General features: G+C 41.3%; 3 protein-coding genes across 6 annotated transcripts in view; 2 read left to right on the top strand and 1 right to left on the bottom strand.

Moving 5' to 3' along the window:
* Positions 1–489, bottom strand: part of LOC123989475 (ras-related protein Rab-3C-like) — a 65,867-nt gene extending 65,378 nt beyond the window's left edge. The window contains exon 1 of one of the 2 annotated variants that reach the window (XM_046290517.1): positions 360–489. In XM_046290517.1, coding sequence (XP_046146473.1) covers positions 360–365 — 6 coding nt within the window. In that variant the 5' untranslated portion in view covers positions 366–489. Of the gene's footprint in view, positions 1–356 lie in introns of both variants that reach the window. The other variant, XM_046290516.1, reaches the window with a different exon arrangement.
* A 2,215-nt stretch (positions 490–2,704) lies between these two features.
* Positions 2,705–6,007, top strand: LOC123989476 (adenine nucleotide translocase lysine N-methyltransferase-like). Of its 3 annotated transcripts, none has more exons than XR_006830559.1 (4): positions 2,705–2,946; positions 3,822–3,967; positions 5,323–5,373; positions 5,535–6,007. XR_006830559.1 is itself a non-coding variant. In XM_046290518.1 (4 exons), the coding sequence occupies exons 2-4, from the start codon at positions 3,935–3,937 to the stop codon at positions 5,706–5,708; spliced, it is 258 nt and encodes an 85-aa protein (XP_046146474.1). In that variant the 5' UTR covers positions 2,705–2,840; positions 3,819–3,934; the 3' UTR covers positions 5,709–6,007. The 3 variants fall into 3 exon arrangements, 2 of the variants coding, with proteins under 2 accessions (XP_046146474.1, XP_046146475.1); XM_046290518.1 differs by having other exon boundaries at positions 2,705–2,840; positions 3,819–3,967; XM_046290519.1 differs by lacking the exon at positions 2,705–2,946 and having other exon boundaries at positions 3,580–3,967.
* Positions 6,008–12,266: 6,259 nt separating this feature from the next.
* Positions 12,267–17,782, top strand: LOC123989474 (serine/threonine-protein kinase PLK2-like). Its single transcript, XM_046290515.1, has 12 exons — positions 12,267–12,493; positions 12,809–12,916; positions 13,010–13,126; positions 13,305–13,434; positions 13,774–13,957; positions 14,409–14,607; positions 14,794–14,944; positions 15,240–15,479; positions 15,728–15,808; positions 15,971–16,130; positions 16,351–16,591; positions 16,948–17,782. Exons 1-12 carry the CDS (start codon positions 12,314–12,316, stop codon positions 17,137–17,139), a joined length of 1,983 nt encoding a protein of 660 aa, XP_046146471.1. The 5' UTR covers positions 12,267–12,313; the 3' UTR covers positions 17,140–17,782.
* Positions 17,783–18,510: the final 728 nt, after the last annotated feature.

Below are 18,510 nucleotides of genomic sequence, written 5' to 3'. Positions count from 1 at the left end.
TACTGTAAAATAATTACTGAATTCAAGCGAACAACTAACGTTACAGTTCATCGCTGGCTATTAATTCAATCCATAGTAATGTAAAATAGGCTAATGTAGAAAAGCACACCCACCCCCATATTGACACCGTATGTTCTTCACCATCAGTTCGTTTTTGCTTAAAAACATATTGTCAGTCTGCCTGTATACAGATACGATTTCATGCGTAGCTCTCTCCTTTTCAGGGCACAATTTTAGTAACAGTGTGGCCAGATGCGCTTGATTACCATAATTGCCATACAGTTTTTACAAATAATTCACAGGCATATATGACTACAAATATGTCATGAGAAATAAAGGGCCAAAAAACATACAACTACCTGCATAGGTGCGTCCTGGAGCGTGCCACTAAATGACAAACAGATTTCCAAATGCGTTGTGTTCAATTCAGCGAGTGATACCCAGAGATGCTCCGCCTGTGCCTCCCTCTGGATTTAAGCAACGGAGCTGTCCCCTTTTCTCAAGCCAGACGAGAGCGCGCAATGACACGCGACTGCGCGCGTTCACAGTCGGTTAGTTCTATCTGGGATCCTTGGGACTTCCCGATCCTAAACCCTAACCCTAACCCTAAATCCTACCCTTAGCCTAACCATAACCAAAACCCTAATACCTTACCTTAACCATTTCACCAGATCATCTTTAATTGGTTAGGGATGTCCCAACGATACGGGATAGCGAGAACCGTTCACAATCACATAGCATGTTGAGCTGACGGGGAATGTAGTCTTTCACCATTCATCAATGACGAAAAATACTTTGATTGGGTTAACTAGGCTCACCCAAACAGTTTAACCTAATATAGCAGGCGTAAAAGAAAGGCTCACATCGTAATCTGATTGGTTTTTGAGGTTGGCCCTTCTATGCTGATAGGGGATGTTCCTCTGGGATTACTACCGAATCCTGTTGATGATCTAACCTTGGTAGAGAAAATAAAATATTGGTTATAAATCAGTGATATATGGAAACTGTTTGACAATTACATTGGTAGAAGTTTTTATGCATTTTTACTGCTTTTCACAGATGGATCTAAGGACCCAGATAGTGGAGCACAGGAACAGGTGCTAACATTCCTGAATTGTGGAGATATGTAGAAGTGGAGTTTTGTAGAAGAAGAACAGATGAACTGTCAGTATACTCAGTTGAACTGTTGGCGATAGTAGTTGCCCTCCAGTGGGTGGAGGACATACAACCTGTCAGAATTATAGTACGCTCAGATTCCCTGTCTGTGTTGAATAGTTTATCATCTGGTAAATCTAATATGAGTGACCTACTATTGGAGGCATTAATGTTATTGTGGAGAATCGAGAGACTGGGTGTAGTAATTAGATTCTGCTGGGTCCCAGCCCATTCGGTGTGGTAGGGAATGAAATTGTTGACCAGACTGCCAAAAGGGCTTTAAAATGAGATATAATTTATGCTCATGCTCCACTGGGTAGAGGTGAGGTAAGTGTAAGATGTAAGATCAAAGCCATTTCTATCTGAGCCAAAGGGCCGGCATTTATATGCCCTTCAAAGAAAGGTAGGTGGACCAAGATTCAAAATTCAGATTAGGAAGGAAGAGGTGGTGTTTGCTCGATTGCGTCTAGGATATTGTACATTGAACCCGTCATTACATCTGATTGGCAAGAATGTGAATGGTTTGTGTCTTGAGTGTATCGTTGATGAAACTGTGATTTTGATTTTGCATGTGTTGTTATATTGTTGTAAGTATGTTCAAGGGAGGGAAAGATTGAAGTGTAGGATTATTGAGGTTGGACGGGGACGGGGGTTGGAAGGGAATTTGGGGATGGTCTTTTAGAAGTTATTAGGGCTCTTTTTTATTTTCCAGGTGTTCCCGAGTTAGGTAGGAGGATTTAGAAGTGTAGAGCTAATGTTGTAAACCGTGATTGACCACACACTCCAGCACCTTAAACGTTTGTTTGCTGACCACAATTATATCATAGAAGAAGAAGAAAGTATCATTTGATTGGTGCAGAACCTGTCAATCTGGATTTGACGCTTGCCAAGTGGGTTATATGCTGTGCTCTGTCTGGAAGTTTAGAAAAAATGACTAGATTATTGCTAATAATGTCGCTGGTTAATAATGAAAATAGGACTTTTAAATGGTAATATACGTGGAACATGACTGAATTTGTGAGCAATGATCACGCTGTCGTCAGTAATGTAATTACATTTCCCTGTTATCTATATTAGGTTAAACTGCTAGATCTTGGACGCTAGGTGAATGGCACAGCAGCACAAGTACAGTACCAGTTTCTGGACGATGACGCTTTAGAATGTTAATTTAGAATGTTACTGTGGCGACCTCTAGTGTTCATGGCAAAAGGAAAAGAAAGTCAAATGTGCAGACTGGAGCTGATATTCCACTAACGAGTGAGCCTATGTCGCAATTTATCGTCCTCTTTCATTGCCCCGTGGATTTCACTAACTGAACTGAATGAGTCTCATTCTATACTGAACAAAAATATAACCCAACATGCAACAATTTCAAATAATTACTGAGTTATAGTTTACAGGGAAATTAGTCGACTGAAATAAATGAATCTGTCCCTAAACTCTGGATTTCACATGACTGGGAATACAGATATGTATCTGTTGGTCACAGATACCTTTAAAAATGTCAGTATCTAGCAACCATTTGCTTCATGCAGTGCGACATCTCCTTCACATAGAGTTGATCACGGTGTTGATGGCCTGTGGAATGTTGTCCCACTCCTCTTCAATTGGCGGACCTGGAACATTCTGTCCTACACGTTGACCCAGAGCTTCCCGAAAAAAATGTTCAATGGGTGAAGTGTCTGGTGAGTATGCAGGCCATGGAAGAACTGGGACATTTTCAGCTTCCAGGAATGATGTACAGATCCTTGCGACATCATGGGGATGTGCATTATCATGCCGAAACATGAGGTGATGGCGGTGGATGAATGGCACAACAATGGGCCTCAGGATCTCGTTACGTTATCTCTGTGCATTCAAATTGCCATTGATGAAATGCAATTAATTGTTTTCGTTGTCCGTAGCTAATGCCTGTCGATATCATAGGAGAAATGCTCACAAACAGAGGTGTAAACAAATTCGATTTTTGTGCATATGGAACGTTTCTGGGTTCTTTTATATCAGATCATGAAACATGGGACCAACGCTTTACATGTTGCGTTTATATTTTTGTTCTGTGTAGTATGAATCCTGTATGTAGAAATGACGGCAGATAGTCATATAATTATAGTGAGAATATAAGAGCGATATAGTTTGGGTTTATGGTCTCAATTCTAAACTTTAGTTAGTGCTGAAATACAGCGTTTGGGAGTAGTGAACTGCATGTAGTTCAACTAGTAATGAAACTACATTTTTGCAGTAGCTTGGTGGTCGTTGAACTAAATTCAAATCTTGGTCTTCAGTTAATTACTTTTTTTTTGCGGTGAAGCTAACTACTGAACCTACACAACTTTTTGTTGTTGGCATCAGAGTATCAGACCTTCTTAATTCTCACTTGAATTGTTTGGGGGGGGTTAATAGGCTAAATTACACATTCTGTTAACATCTGACCCCAAAGTCAGATTTAGATATGATAATGTTTCACAAAGTATCTTGGATGTGGTGAAATACTTTAGTTAAGTAAAAAATATATATATTTAGTGTAGCTTATTCCAATGTGCAGTAACTGGTAGTTTGGTAAACTATGATTTCAGAGTCGCTTCCCCAACACTGCTGAAATAATACCTAGGTTCATTGTACCTAACCAGGTAAAACTCTCATATGACCTCTCTGCATGGTCACAGCAGTGGGATGTTACCATGGAGGACAACACAAGACTTCTCTACAGCTACCAAAAACAACAGCTCTGTTACCTTGTGGATGTCGGCCATCTTGACTGGGGCTGTGGGTCGTGTTTGTGATGCCAGGCCTGAAAGTGCCCTTTAAGCTCAAGGTATTGTTAGTCATATTATACTTTTTTTAAATACATCTTTTTGTATTTTGTGTGTTTTATTGGACAGAGGAGAGATGGTATGGAAGCTGGACAGAGAGGGCCCTCACAAAGGCAGTGGGTTGGATTCATGCTGTATGCTGTAGACGGCGACACTAACTGATGGACCAACCAGGCCTTAGTCCAGTGATATTTTTAACCAGATGCTCAGACAGATATTGACTAGCTCATACAACTACAAACATACTGTACAAGGGGGATCTCTCACACTAAAACCTGTATCCATACCTGTTGTCTTCAAGATGGGAAATATGAATGAAACAAAGGTCTATTCATTCACTTAGGCCAAAGGACAGGGACATTCACTCAGTTATGCCCAATAGTATTTTGAGCATTGACATGAAAGAACAATATAACTATTATCTGTCACCACATGACTAGTTGTGATGTGAATGTCATTTTATACTCACTGCAATGAATGAGACAAGTCTGCCCAACAACCGGCAGTTGGGTTCCAATGCACTGGGTTTGAGATCAACTCAATGCTGCAGACCTACCCACGAGGTAGAGCCTGGTGGAGGGGAATAACATATACTAAGGCCAATTTTGTCAGCAAGGATTTCTGGAAGGTACAGTATGAATTCCATGTTTTATTGATGTATTTGATTAAGTTTATTGGTCAGGGACCATGTAGGCTACCTGTCCAATAAAAACTGATATAAATGACAGAAATATCTGTGTTGACTGTGTCACGTTCTGACCTTAGTTCCTTTGTTATGTCTTTGTTTCAGTATGGTCAGGGCGTGAGTTGGGGTGGGTAGTCTATGTTCTTTTTTCTATGTTGTGTTTATGTGTTTGGCCTGGTGTCGTTCGTTGTCTCTGATTGAGAATCATACTTAGGTAGCCTTTTCCCACCTGTGTTTTGTGGGTGATTATTTTCTGTTTCGTGTTTTTCGTCACCTTACAGAACTGTTTCGGTTTTGTTTCATTCTCTTTGTTATTTTGTTTAGTGTTCTGAGTTTAAATAAATATGATCATGAACACTTACCAAGCTGCGCTTTGGTCCTCCTCTCCTTTAACCGAAGACAACCGTTACAGACTGAGAACACGCTTCTTATTTATTTTAATTTCCAGTATGTGCAGTAAGTCACTGGAACAGTATGCAAAACATTTTCATTTTACCATAACCTCTTTTACAGTCACAATAATGACACACAATATAGGAGATTATTAAGAGATGCTCTACCAGTAATCATGACCAATATCGTCAGAGATGTACATAAAAAGTTCCACTGCTGTTGTTCGAGAAGCGCTGCTTCATTTGCTTCTATGCTATGTTCTTTTCTTGTCTTTTGCAGACGGATCTATCACGATGCAACAGCGTGACTGTATTTTTGGCCCCCGCAGTGGTAAGTTTAACTTTTTTTTAAAGCCTGGTGGACCACAAGACTCAAACCTGTTCAACCCTGTTCACTGAAGTAAAGTCTTACTTTTGGGCCGGTATTACCTCTCAACACACGTAGGCACAGTATCTAATTCCCTTCATATCTGTGCCATTTCTGTCTGACAGATGGAAGTTCTAGAGGAGAAGCTGAAGGAGCTTTCTGAGGATGCCATGGTGGTGGTTTGTCGCTTCCCCTTCCCTCATTGGCCACACACCTGCTCCAAGGGGGCGGGGTTAGACCAGGTGTGGGCCTATGTTGTCATCACTGTCCACAAGCCCTATCCTTCGGTGTCTCAATAGGTTACAGTCATATACATTTAATTCAGTTACATAAATACTTTTCCTTAGAGCAAATGGCAATATGCTCATTGCATGGTAAGCAATGGTGTGCAAGAAAACTTAACAAATGTTTCATGTCATTTCATTGGCCCCACATAATGTTTTGTACAATGTGCAAGTTGAATTACAAAATACCATGCTGGCTATTGCTGCCCCTCTAAAGCTTCAATAGTACCTTATTAAATCTTAGTCACAGAATAAAAAGGCGGTTAGCAGAATGTAAAATAGAAGGGAATAAAATACAGTGCCTTACGAAAGTATTCGGCCCCCATGAACTTTGCGTCCTTTTGCCACATTTCAGGCTTCAAACATAAAAATATAAAACGGTATTTTTTTGTGAAGAATCAAGTGGGACACAATCATGAAGTGGAACGACATTTATTGGAAATTTCAAACTTTTTTTAACAAATCAAAAACTGAAAAATTGGGCGTGCAAAATTGTTCAGCCCCCTTAAGTTAATACTTTGTAGCGCCACCTTTTGCTGCGATTACAGCTATAAGTCGCTTGGGGTCTTTATCAGGTTTACACATCGAGAGACTGAATTTTTTTTCCATTCCTCCTTGCAAAACAGCTCGAGCTCAGTGAGGTTGGATGGAGAGCATTTGTGAACAGCAGTTTTCAGTTCTTTCCACAGATTCTCGATTGGATTCAGGTCTGGACTTTGACTTGGCCATTCTAACACCTGGATATGTTTATTTTTGAACCATTCCATTGTAGATTTTGCTTTATGTTTTGGATCATTGTCTTGTTGGAAGACAAATCTCCGTCCCAGTCTCAGGTCTTTTGCAGACTCCATCAGGTTTTCTTCCAGAATGGTCCTGTATTTGGCTCCATCCATCTTCCCATCAATTTTAACCATCTTCCCTGTCCCTGATGAAGAAAAGCAGGCCCAAACCATGATGCTGCCACCACCATGTTTGACAGTGGGGATGCTGTGTTCAGGGTGATGAGCTGTGTTGCTTTTACGCCATACATAACGTTTTGCATTGTTGCCAAAAAGTTCAATTTTGGTTTCATCTGACCAGAGCACCTTCTTCCACATGTTTGGTGTGTCTCCCAGGTTGGCTTGTGGCAAACTTTAAACGACACTTTTTATGGATATCTTTAAGAAATGGCTTTCTTCTTGCCACTCTTCCATAAAGGCCAGATTTGTGCAATATACGACTGATTGTTGTCCTATGGACAGAGTCTCCCACCTCAGCTGTAGATCTCTGCAGTTCATCCAGAGTGATCATGGGCCTCTTGGCTGCATCTCTGATCAGTCTTCTCCTTGTATGAGCTGAAAGTTTAGAGGGACGGCCAGGTCTTGGTAGACTTGCAGTGGTCTGATACTCCTTCCATTTCAATATTATCGCTTGCACAGTGCTCCTTGGGATGTTTAAAGCTTGGGAAATCTTTTTGTATCCAAATCCGGCTTTAAACTTCTTCACAACAGTATCTCGGACCTGCCTGGTGTGTTCCTTGTTCTTCATGATGCTCTCTGCGCTTTTAACGGACCTCTGAGACTATCACAGTGCAGGTGCATTTATACGGAGACTTGATTACACACAGGTGGATTGTATTTATCATCATTAGTCATTTAGGTCAACATGAATCATTCAGAGATCCTCACTGAACTTCTGGAGAGAGTTTGCTGCACTGAAAGTAAAGGGGCTGAATAATTTTGCACGCCCAATTTTTCAGTTTTTGATTTGTTCAAAAAGTTTGAAACATCCAATAAATGTCGTTCCACTTCATGATTGTGTCCCACTTGTTGTTGATTCTTCACAACAAAATACAGTTTTATATCTTTATGTTTGAAGCCTGAAATGTGGCAAAAGGTCGCAAAGTTCAAGGGGCCGAATACTTTCGCAAGGCACTGTACATATGCTTGTTTACAGTGTTTACTATAACGTTGATGCACATTTACTTTGTTGGATATGCAGCCAGACTAAAGGATTGCATGCTTCAAGTCATTTTTTTATCAGTTCTCTAGTGTGACATTATTATTATTGCTTTTCAAATGTCTCAAGTCAATTTGAAGCCACAAACAAGAAAAATCGCCCCGAGAAAAGCGTTCTATTGAAGACTGTGGTTGTGGTCAGAATTTATCCTGCAGATAATTATTAGGATCTATGCACAGCTAAGCCACTAGGTCCAGCTGCAGCAGATGCATCACTATTTTTGATGTCCCTTTAGTAGTTGGCATAAATGCCGTCCTCCTTCTCTTCTTCTGGAGCATCACTCATAATACAGTTCCCCTCACTACCCTCTTGTTCTGGGGCATTATACATCATGTAGTCCCCCTCACTACCCTCTTGTTCTGGGGCATTATACATCATGTAGTCCCCCTCACTACCCTCTTCTTCTGGAGCATCACACATCATACAGTCCCCCTCACTACCCACGCTTGCTGAACAGTTGCCAGCATCTGCCTTTGGCTCCTCTGGTCTTGCCAGTCGCACATTTTCATAGTCACTCTCATAGCACCCAGCTCTATCACTGTGGCTTCCCATTGGGTAGCCAGCCGCCATAGACATTGACACGTCATCCGTGGGGAATGGGAGTGGTGGTCTTTCCATCACAGGACATGGTTCACTGTTCTCAGAGACTCTAGAGGATTTCGATTGAGGTTTGTTGATCTGTGTTAGCTTGGGCGAAACTTGGGAGGTGAGCTGGTCCTGCCTGGTCTGGCGACGCCACCAATAAGCTAGGCCTCCACACACACCAAGCACGATGAGAACAAACGTGACCGGACCCAGGATTTGACCCCTGCTGAAGTGTGGGCAGCAGTTGTCCCCACAGGGGGTTGTGGAGGTGCAGTTTGACATGGTTGGTACAGGAGGATCAGGATAGGGAGCTGCAGAGGAAGGTAGAAACAGAAATGTAGGTAGATGGAAATAGAATACAGGTGAATTGAAACTTCTAGATGGAATGTATTCAGGTAGCCTAAAATAGTGGTATGTATTCAGGTAGCCTAAAATAGTGGTATGTATTCAGGTAGCCTAAAATAGTGGTATGTATTCAGGTAGCCTAAAATAGTGGTATGTATTCAGGTAGCCTAAAATAGTGGTATGTATTCAGGTAGCCTAAAGTAGTGGTATGTATTCAGGTAGCCTAAAGTAGTGGTATGTATTCAGGTAGCCTAAAATAGTGGTATGTATTCAGGTAGCCTAAAATAGTGGTATGTATTCAGGTAGCCTAAAATAGTGGTATGTATTCAGGTAGCCTAAAATAGTGGTATGTATTCAGGTAGCCTAAAATAGTGGTATGTATTCAGGTGGCCTAAATTAGTGGTATGTATTCAGGTAGCCTAAAATAGTGGTATGTATTCAGGTAGCCTAAAATAGTGGTATGTATTCAGGTAGCCTAAAGTAGTAGTATGTATTCAGGTAGCCTAAAGTAGTGGTTCTCAACCTTTTCTGTTCCTCCTTTAAGAACAGTTTGTTAGACTCATACTACTTTTATCACATGGAGTAGTACTTCATGTGAGCCAGGTAACTGACTAAAGTCTAGACGGTCAGAAATAGTAATCATGTCCGGTGCTTGTCTACTGACTGAATAAGTATTTTCTGTTTCGGTGCAATATACAATACACAAATAATTGGATCTACTTACCAAATAAAACTAGCATGTTTAGGGGTAATGGATTACCAGAACTTTTATACCGACCTTCACAAAAACATTTCACAAACACCTTTCTTTCATTGTTCACTGTTACATTACAGTGCCTAATGAATGCAAATTAGCATCAGGACATAAATAGGGATGTTTCTAGTTATCAGGATATAAATAGGGATGTTTCTATTTATGAGGACATAAAATAGTGATGTTTCTAGTTATCAGGATATAAATAGGGATGTTTCTAGTTATCAGGATATAAATAGGGATGTTTCTAGTTCAGGATATAAATAGGGATGTTTCTAGTTATCAGGATGTTTCTAGTTATTGGGATATAAATAGGGATGTTTATAGTTATCAGGATATAAATAGGGATGTTTATAGTTATCAGGATATCAATAGGGATGTTTCTAGTTATCAGGATATCAATAGGGATGTTTCTAGTTATCAGGATATCAATAGGGATGTTTCTAGTTATCAGGATATCAATAGGGATGTTTCTAGTTATCAGGATATCAATAGGGATGTTTCTAGTTATCGGGATATAAATAGGGATGTTTCTAGTTCGGGATATAAATAGGGATGTTTCTAGTTATCAGGATATAAATAGGGATGTTTCTAGTTATCAGGATATAAATAGGGATGTTTCTAGTTATCAGGATATAAATAGGGATGTTTCTAGTTATCAGGATGTTTCTAGTTATTGGGATATAAATAGGGATGTTTCTAGTTATCAGGATATAAATAGGGATGTTTCTAGTTATCAGGATGTTTCTAGTTATTGGGATATAAATAGGGATGTTTCTAGTTATCAGGATATCAATAGGGATGTTTCTAGTTATCAGGATATCAATAGGGATGTTTCTAGTTATCAGGATATCAATAGGGATGTTTCTAGTTATCAGGATATCAATAGGGATGTTTCTAGTTATCAGGATATAAATAGGGATGTTTCTAGTTATCAGGATGTTTCTAGTTATTGGGATATAAATAGGGATGTTTCTAGTTATCAGGATATAAATAGGGATGTTTCTAGTTATCAGGATGTTTCTAGTTATTGGGATATAAATAGGGATGTTTCTAGTTATCAGGATATCAATAGGGATGTTTCTAGTTATCAGGATATCAATAGGGATGTTTCTAGTTATCAGGATATCAATAGGGATGTTTCTAGTTATCAGGATATCAATAGGGATGTTTCTAGTTATCAGGATATCAATAGGGATGTTTCTAGTTATCAGGATATCAATAGGGATGTTTCTAGTTATCAGGACATAAAATGTGTATGTTTCTAGTTATCAGGATTTAAATTGGGGTGGTCCTGTATGGCTCAGTTGGTAGAGCATGGTGCTGGCACCGCCAGGGTTGTGGGTTTGATTCCCGGGGCCACCCATACATAAAAAGAATGTATGCACACATGACTTTTATTTGCTTTGGATAAAAGTGTCTGCTAAATGTCATATATTTATATTTTCAGGACTTAGATAAGGATACATCTACATTTTACCAATCACTCTTATCCAGAGCAATTAGGGTGGGCACATCGGCATGTTTTTCATCTAGACAGATCAGGGATTTGAACCAGCAACCTTTCAGTTACTGGCCCAAAGCTTTTAACCACAAGGTTACCTGCCACTCCCTTCCAGTGATCAGGTCTTAAATATATAGATTTCAACGCACAAACGTAAAAGCTACCGTAGAAAAGTAGATCATGTTAACCCACTGTAACAATACAGTGAAAGTATAGTACTACTACAATAGTAACAAGATTATAGAACAGTTAAATGCGTCTTACCTTGCAGTAGATTACTTCGACAGTAAAGCAAGACGACTGGAGTTTCTAATGGTCTTATATAGCTACTTCCCTTTCAACCAACCACCTCTGGATTTGGTATGAAAAGAAAGTGTGAAACTGTCACACACCTCCTGCATTTAGGTTGGTCACATGATGTCATGCCACTAGCTATTATACAGTGTATTTATATTCACACACTGACCAATGCAGGTGGGTGGTGGGTTGTAGTAGAAAGACATAAGATATATTATTATATTAAGACAGTACATTTTAAATAATAGAAAAACATGGTATTTATTCATGTTTTGTGATCAAACAGTAGAATATTTGATTTGTGTGAAATTATGTAAACTTTATATACAACTGATTGTCATATTGTAATTTGGCTGAGCAATAATTGTTAAAAAAATACATATTGTCTAGGCCTCTATCTGTTCTTTTCACACTGATCATCATCATAACGAGGCACACAATATGTATGGAAGACCCGTTGAGTTCCACTGGGTGGCGTCCTCACCCCTCCAAACTATCAGAAGGGTTCCTATTGAATACACATATGCTAAAGAAAAGGTGGTGTTTTTTTATAATCCGTGTAAGTGTTTTATTTATTAGGGACTATAGTAGCCCAACATCTCGGTCTCTTATTTGGCACCATCATTTATCATCATCTGAAGGTGGTGATATTTTTTTTATTGTTTATTTCACTTTTGTATATATTATCTACCTCACTTGCTTTGGCAATGTTAACACATGTTTCCCATGCCAATAAAGCCCCTTGAATTGAATTGATAAACGTTTCAGTTTGATAACTAGAGATGGGATTGTACCCGAGATTTTCTGATATTATATATATATACATTTGACATATTTAACGAACATTATATTAGGAACGCTATGATTTGCGCATATGTGTATTTTCATATGGAGCAGCTTGTCTCACAGTATGGATATTATACCTACGAGTTTGCTAGGCAGAGGTGTTGTTGCGTGCGTTCTTCAACACCGATTTGTTGAACATGGTTTGAAGTCATATCACACTTTCACCCCCTCGGCGGAGAGCCATACTGTGTGACGTCGATTGTTAGGGGCGGACACTCCTTTATAAAGCTCGGAGCGACTGTTCAGCGTTCCACATCAAATGCAGCAAGTCTCTCTCACTGTAGAGTAGACATGGATATACTCAGGAGTATCGCTCACCAACCCACCATGTGTGAACACTCGGTGAACAAGCCCTCCGAGATCAAGAGGAAGAAGTCAGAGGAGCAAATTCAAGCCACACAAGAGTTGTCACGGATTATTACGGATCCAACGAAGGGGAAATGCTATTGCCGAGGAAAAGTTCTGGGCAAGGTAAATTCATTTCAACAGATTGGTTAGGAATTCTACCTGTCTGAGTCTTAAAAAAAACAAAAAACAATTCCATTATTGTCCAGGGAAAAAAAGTTGTTGTACATTCATGTTATCATTTGCAGTAGCCTATTGCAAGCCATTTTGATTGATGATAATATTATGATTTATCACGTTATTGGTGTAAACTGTTTCGATGTGGGTCCATGCAATTACACCAATGGCTGTGAGATATTGAGCGTCAGGCTACATCGATCCGCTGGTCCATTTTCAGTACATCTTTGTTGATTTACCGATCTGACACTTCTCTGTCCATAGGGAGGATTTGCCAAATGTTATGAATTCACAGATTTGGCATCAGGCAAAGTGTATGCTGCAAAGATCATTCCACACACGCGGGTCTCCAAACCGCACCAAAGGGAAAAGGTATGCGCAATGCTTTACTTTCTTTTATTGATTGTGGCGCATGTCGTGTGTGTGCATGTAATTTGACCATAGGCAATTTGAATTCCTCCACAGATTGACAGAGAGATTGAGCTGCACAGAATTCTCCACCATAAGCACATTGTGCACTTCTTCCACCACTTTGAGGACAAAGACAACATCTACATTCTCTTGGAATACTGCAGTCGACGAGTGAGTTAAACCCTCCCCTAACCTTTACTAAAGTGGTCAATTAACAAATGCTCAGTTTCATTTTCTGTTGCAAAATGTTGTGCCTTTAATTAATAAGACTCGGTTGACTTTGCTGCCTACTTCTTTGGTTTCAACAGAGGTGATATCTTTTTAACCACTTCCTTTGTTTACCTTGCAGTCACTGGCCCACATCCTGAAGGCTCGGAAAGTACTGACAGAGCCTGAGGTGAGGTACTACCTCCGACAGATCGTCTCCGGGTTGAGGTACCTCCACGAACAGGAGATCCTGCACAGGGACCTGAAACTGGGTAGGTTGGCTACTCACACCAGTCTCTGTTGGATCATTGGGTGAAATATTGTTTTTGTTTCACCATTAAGCAAACAAATGGATGCTCACCATTTCTGTAGTGTATTAGGACAATGGCACATCCTTCAGGTCATTGATAGAACATTTGTACTCATTGACTTCTGACTTACCACTGCTTTAAATGAATAATCCTTCTACCTTGCTGAATGTTGCTCTTTTTATAAGATGTGCGTAGCCAAGTTCATTAGACAGACTGCCTCTTGTCTATTTCCCCCTCTTGAGGTTGTCTTCATTGTCATGACCAAAGTCACTAACCCCCCCCCGCCCCTCCTCCCCGTAGGCAATTTCTTCATCAACGAGTCTATGGACCTGAAGGTAGGGGACTTTGGCCTGGCTGCCAAGCTGGAGCCCGTTGAGAACCGAAGGAGGACGATATGTGGCACGCCCAACTACCTGTCCCCTGAGGTGCTCAACAAGCAGGGCCACGGCTGCGAGTCGGACATCTGGGCCCTGGGATGCGTCATGTATGTTTGGTTTGGATACTTCCATGTTCACATTCACCTCAATAGAGCCTCTTGCTTCATTCAGATTCATGTCTGAATTCCCGAAGTGTTTAAGTCCTAACCTGAGATGTTAGTGTATTTTACCTCTATTTAACTAGATATGTTGGAGGCTACTTGGGTTAATCCTGGCATTTGTGTCAGTCAGATTTCAGAATTGTACTGTAGGTTTAGGTTATGCACATGCTTCTCATGTTAGGATTCAGCTGTTGAAGTTTGAGTTTAGCTATTCAACTCCTGTTTCTTTAGACCATCTTGAGTGAGTGCAGGCAGCTGCAATTTATTGGTTGTGATTGTGTGAACACACGGCTATTCCCTTGACTGTAAAACGGTGGATAGAGTATAGGTCTGACCCAAACACTGGCCGTCATTAGTGGGGTTACTGACTGTCTCTGTCCATCCCTTGCATCTGCAGGTACACCATGCTCCTTGGCAGACCCCCGTTTGAGACCACCAACCTGAAGGAGACGTACCGATGTATCCGTGAGGCACGCTACACCCTGCCCTCCTCCCTGACGGCCCAGGCCAAACAGCTGATCAGCAGGATGCTGGCCAAGAGCCCTGCAGACAGACCACACCTGGAGGACATCCTCAGACACGACTTCTTCACCCAGGTGTGTTTCATGTTTGGAAGGGGGAGGCTGTCGGTCTCTGTGACATACTGACCATGCATACCCAACACTTATCCCAAGAAGCACACCTCCTTTCTACCCATATTTAGGTAGAGATCAATCCATACTTGGTCCCTGGGCTACCTCGACATCAGGCTAACTTCCATTCCCTTTCTGTGTGTCTCCCAGGGGTTCACTCCAGACAAGCTGTCGGCCAGCTGCTGCCACACGGCCCCAGACCTCCACCACACCAGCCCTGCCAAGAGCTTCTTCAAGAAGGCTGCGGCCGCCCTGTTCGGAGGGGGCAAGAAGGACAAAGCCAAGTACTTGGGGACTTTGAGTAAGTAGTACTTTAAAGGTACTCCCTGTCTGTGTGTGCTTATTATCCTCGTGAAATGTTAAGTATTGAAAGGGTATTTGAGTAGTAAGGAGGATGATTTAACGTTCACATTCTCAATAAATTGCAATGGAACTTGGTCTACTTGCTCCAATACATCTGCATACATGTATCAAAGTAACCTGACAAATGCAACAAAACAAAGTTGGTTAAAAACAATGCTGATCTTACCTTCGTAGTGGCCATCTTAGTTAAATTTGACACCATTTTCTAACTGCCATTTTTGTTCTGCACATAGATAGAATGGCCAAAGAGGAAGAGGAGCTCACCAGGCTGCGGAATGACCTGAGGAAGACGTCTATCAGCCAGCCTCTCTCCAGACAGGCATCGGAGAACCGCAGCAAGCTCCCTGTGGCCCCCAGCGTGGCCAGGCCAGCGGCCTCTGTCAAGGAAGGGGTCAACGGCACCAACAAGCAGCAGCTGAAGGATACAATCCGTTTGATTGTCAGAGGCACCCTGGGCAGCTGCAGTAGTGAATGTAAGTGCAGAGCTAGACTTGGCTTTGTGTAAATTTGCACACTATTCCCTATATAGTGCACAGTTAGATATATGATCTTTTTTTAAGTATGAGTGGATTTTAAAGTGTGCTAGTTACATTTGAGACAATCAATGTGCAGTCTTTTTAGAAGACTGAGATAGGATAGATTCCTAGTTCAGTAGGATGTTTTTGAAACCAAATGTAAACATAGAGAATGGTCTTTGATATATTTTTTGATTGGTCTGCAGGTCTTGAGGACAGTACCATGGGCAGTGTAGCAGACACCGTGGCCCGGGTGCTGCAAGGGTGTCTGGAGAATATGCCGGAAGGTATGTAATAAACACAATGAACTGAATGAAGATAAAAATGTATTTGATTTATATCACCGTGGCAACCTAAACATGTAATTCAAATGAAACCATACAAGAAATTAAGAGATTTTTCTCAATTCTGTGGTATAGTATTGAGTTAATGTTTTCCCCTCCCCCTAGCGGATGACCTTCCCAAAGAGAATCTGGGCAGCAGCTTCCAGTGGGTGACCAAATGGGTGGACTACTCTAACAAGTATGGCTTTGGCTACCAGCTGTCGGACCACACCGTGGGAGTCCTCTTCAACAATGGCACACACATGAGTCTGCTGTCAGATAAGAGGTGAGTAGTGCCACCCTGTCTGAAGTTTGGTTCCAGATCTTACTAATGCATTGGAAAAGAGGATGGTCAATTCCAAAGCTATTTAGGTAGAAAAAAAAGGATACGTTTGGCCTGGTCGATCCCTAGGCATTGCTATTACTTAGCTATTCCATTCTCACACAAGGTGTTATCATGCCATTGGTATCCCTCTAACTGTTTTCCCAAATGGTGTTTTCTCCAGGACCGTTCACTACTATGCCGAGCTGGGCCATTGTTCGGTCTTCTCCACCTGCGAGGCTCCAGAGCCATTCGTTGGCCAGGTCACCATTTTGAAATACTTTGCCCATTACATGGAGGAGAACCTTATGGATGGTGGAGACTTGCCCAATGTGGCAGACCCCAGGGCCCCCAGGCTCTACCTGCTGCAGTGGCTGAAGTCTGACCGGGCCCTCATGATGCTCTTCAACGACGGCACCTTCCAGGTACAGCTGCACAGCTATATCGCTTATGGTCTTATTTCTAGATGACTGTTCTCTAAAATGAGTAGGGAGACATTTTAGATTAACCCATTTGACTGTGCTTCTTGAAAGTGGGGGACAAACTCCCTGATATGGAAAAACAAATGAGAATATATTGAAACATATCCAGCCACACTTTCACACAATCAAACTCCTCGCTTTCACAAGTGCAAGCGCGCACACCTCTCTACACAAATCTCTAATCTGACTAGACTGCTAGACACACGCCTCACCACAGACCGTCTACATATTCCCACTCCAATGTGACAGAATCCTTGCTTAGTTGGTATTCCTCCTAACCTCCCTCCCCTCCCTTGCAGGTGAACTTCTACCATGACCACACCAAGATCCTCCTGTGCAGACAGAGTGATGAGTACCTGCTCACCTACATCAACGAGGAGCGCGTCTCCACCAACATGCGCCTGAGCACCCTCCTAATGGCCGGCTGCAGCGCTGACCTGTGCAGTCGCATGGAGTACGCACTCAACATGCTGCTGCAGAGGTGCAACTGAAGAACCAAGACTGCAGCCATTTTGGGGGCTTTGGTGTTTGCGTGAGAGGTCAAGAGGCTGGGATTGGTTTAACGGGAGAACTTGACGTGGTGGGAAGTCTGTGGCTGCATGGATGGAATGGAGGTACAAAGAACGCATCCCTTCATGGAAAGCCAAGAGAAAAAGGCTGGTAAGAGGAGCGGGACAATGCTGGGCTGGATCCAGACAATACATTGCAAAAAGGAACTGAAACGCTAATGTTTTTTTAAAGGACAATCTTTTTGTGTGGTTGCGGAGTTCGGTGTTTTGGTTAAGGCGAGGCTTCAACAGGGTGGGGATAAATTGAGTAGCTCTCTGCAGGGCAGAGGAGGAAACGTGTTACTGTGAAAACATTCCACAACACAAGGTGGAGAGTTGGCTTCTAGCCAGGTGGTCTTTTGCTAAGCCAATGGTGTGGTTTCAACTGTGCCCTACTGTGACATCATCAAAGGTAGAGCAAGCCAGAGGACATTCTGGACCAATGCCATTTCACATAGTGTACATGAGTAGATTAATTTATTACATGGTGCAGTATTTATTTAATAAACAAACCCTCTTTGTATATATTTTGTAACTGATGCTGTTTTAAATGCATGATTTTCATTAAATCATAATGTTGCGGTCAGTTCTGTCTTTACTCTCCCTCAGTCCTCTATTATGCTTTAACAATTTAGAGTATGTCCATATAAAATATTGTGGTTACCAACCAAGGTATTGTTTGTCGTCCTATTTAATTATATTCAAGTGTGTGTTCATTAAGCTAGTCTAAACCCAATTTGGATGTGCAGCCCCCAACACAGAACTCAATAGCAGAAAATGGTCAACTTCAATAGTGTACAGGTCATCTAAATTTTTTTTTATTTTTTACATAGTATGTTTTTCTGACTAAATATCCAGACCAATTAAATGATCACATACCTATGACTTGACTGGGTTAGGCCTACTAGTCAAACATCAACTCATGATTCATATTTTCTGTCAGGCCCTTGAGTTATATCTTACTCTCTCCATATAGCCTACACACAGCTTGCTGTACAATACATTCAACTACAGCTATTGCTCACAATATACCATTATATAAAGCTTTCTGCAGTATTTGGTTCTACACTTGCATTTATTTAGCTATTTCCAACCAGCCGTTCTCCACTTAGCACACATACTCAATCCACAGGGACTTATATCCACACTGCCTTGAAGTTAAGTTCTCTGTTCTTTTTTTTAAAGACAAAGTATCAGCAATGCTTCTTGACTTGCTTCAAGGGGGATTTTATTATTAGAAACACAACTCTGTTTCTCACTGGCAACTTGAAAAGGTTGAAGTCAAATGAAATCCAAAATTCATGATTCTCTTTA

Source organism: Oncorhynchus gorbuscha, linkage group LG11, assembly GCF_021184085.1.
Source record: "Oncorhynchus gorbuscha isolate QuinsamMale2020 ecotype Even-year linkage group LG11, OgorEven_v1.0, whole genome shotgun sequence".
NCBI lineage: Eukaryota > Metazoa > Chordata > Actinopteri > Salmoniformes > Salmonidae > Oncorhynchus > Oncorhynchus gorbuscha.
This window is presented reverse-complemented; position numbering and strand designations above follow the sequence as displayed.

Excerpts from the sequence above, each read along its gene's own strand:
- LOC123989474 (XM_046290515.1), top strand. The coding sequence starts at position 12,314 with ATGGATATACTCAGGAGTATCGCTCACCAACCCACCATGTGTGAACAC. Across the intron at positions 12,917-13,009 it reads AACCGCACCAAAGGGAAAAG|ATTGACAGAGAGATTGAGCT; the intron begins GTATGCGCAATG and ends ATTCCTCCACAG. Across the intron at positions 14,608-14,793 it reads GACACGACTTCTTCACCCAG|GGGTTCACTCCAGACAAGCT; the intron begins GTGTGTTTCATG and ends TGTGTCTCCCAG.
- LOC123989476 (XM_046290518.1), top strand. The coding sequence starts at position 3,935 with ATGCCAGGCCTGAAAGTGCCCTTTAAGCTCAAG. Across the intron at positions 3,968-5,322 it reads AAGTGCCCTTTAAGCTCAAG|ACGGATCTATCACGATGCAA; the intron begins GTATTGTTAGTC and ends TGTCTTTTGCAG. Across the intron at positions 5,374-5,534 it reads TATTTTTGGCCCCCGCAGTG|ATGGAAGTTCTAGAGGAGAA; the intron begins GTAAGTTTAACT and ends TCTGTCTGACAG.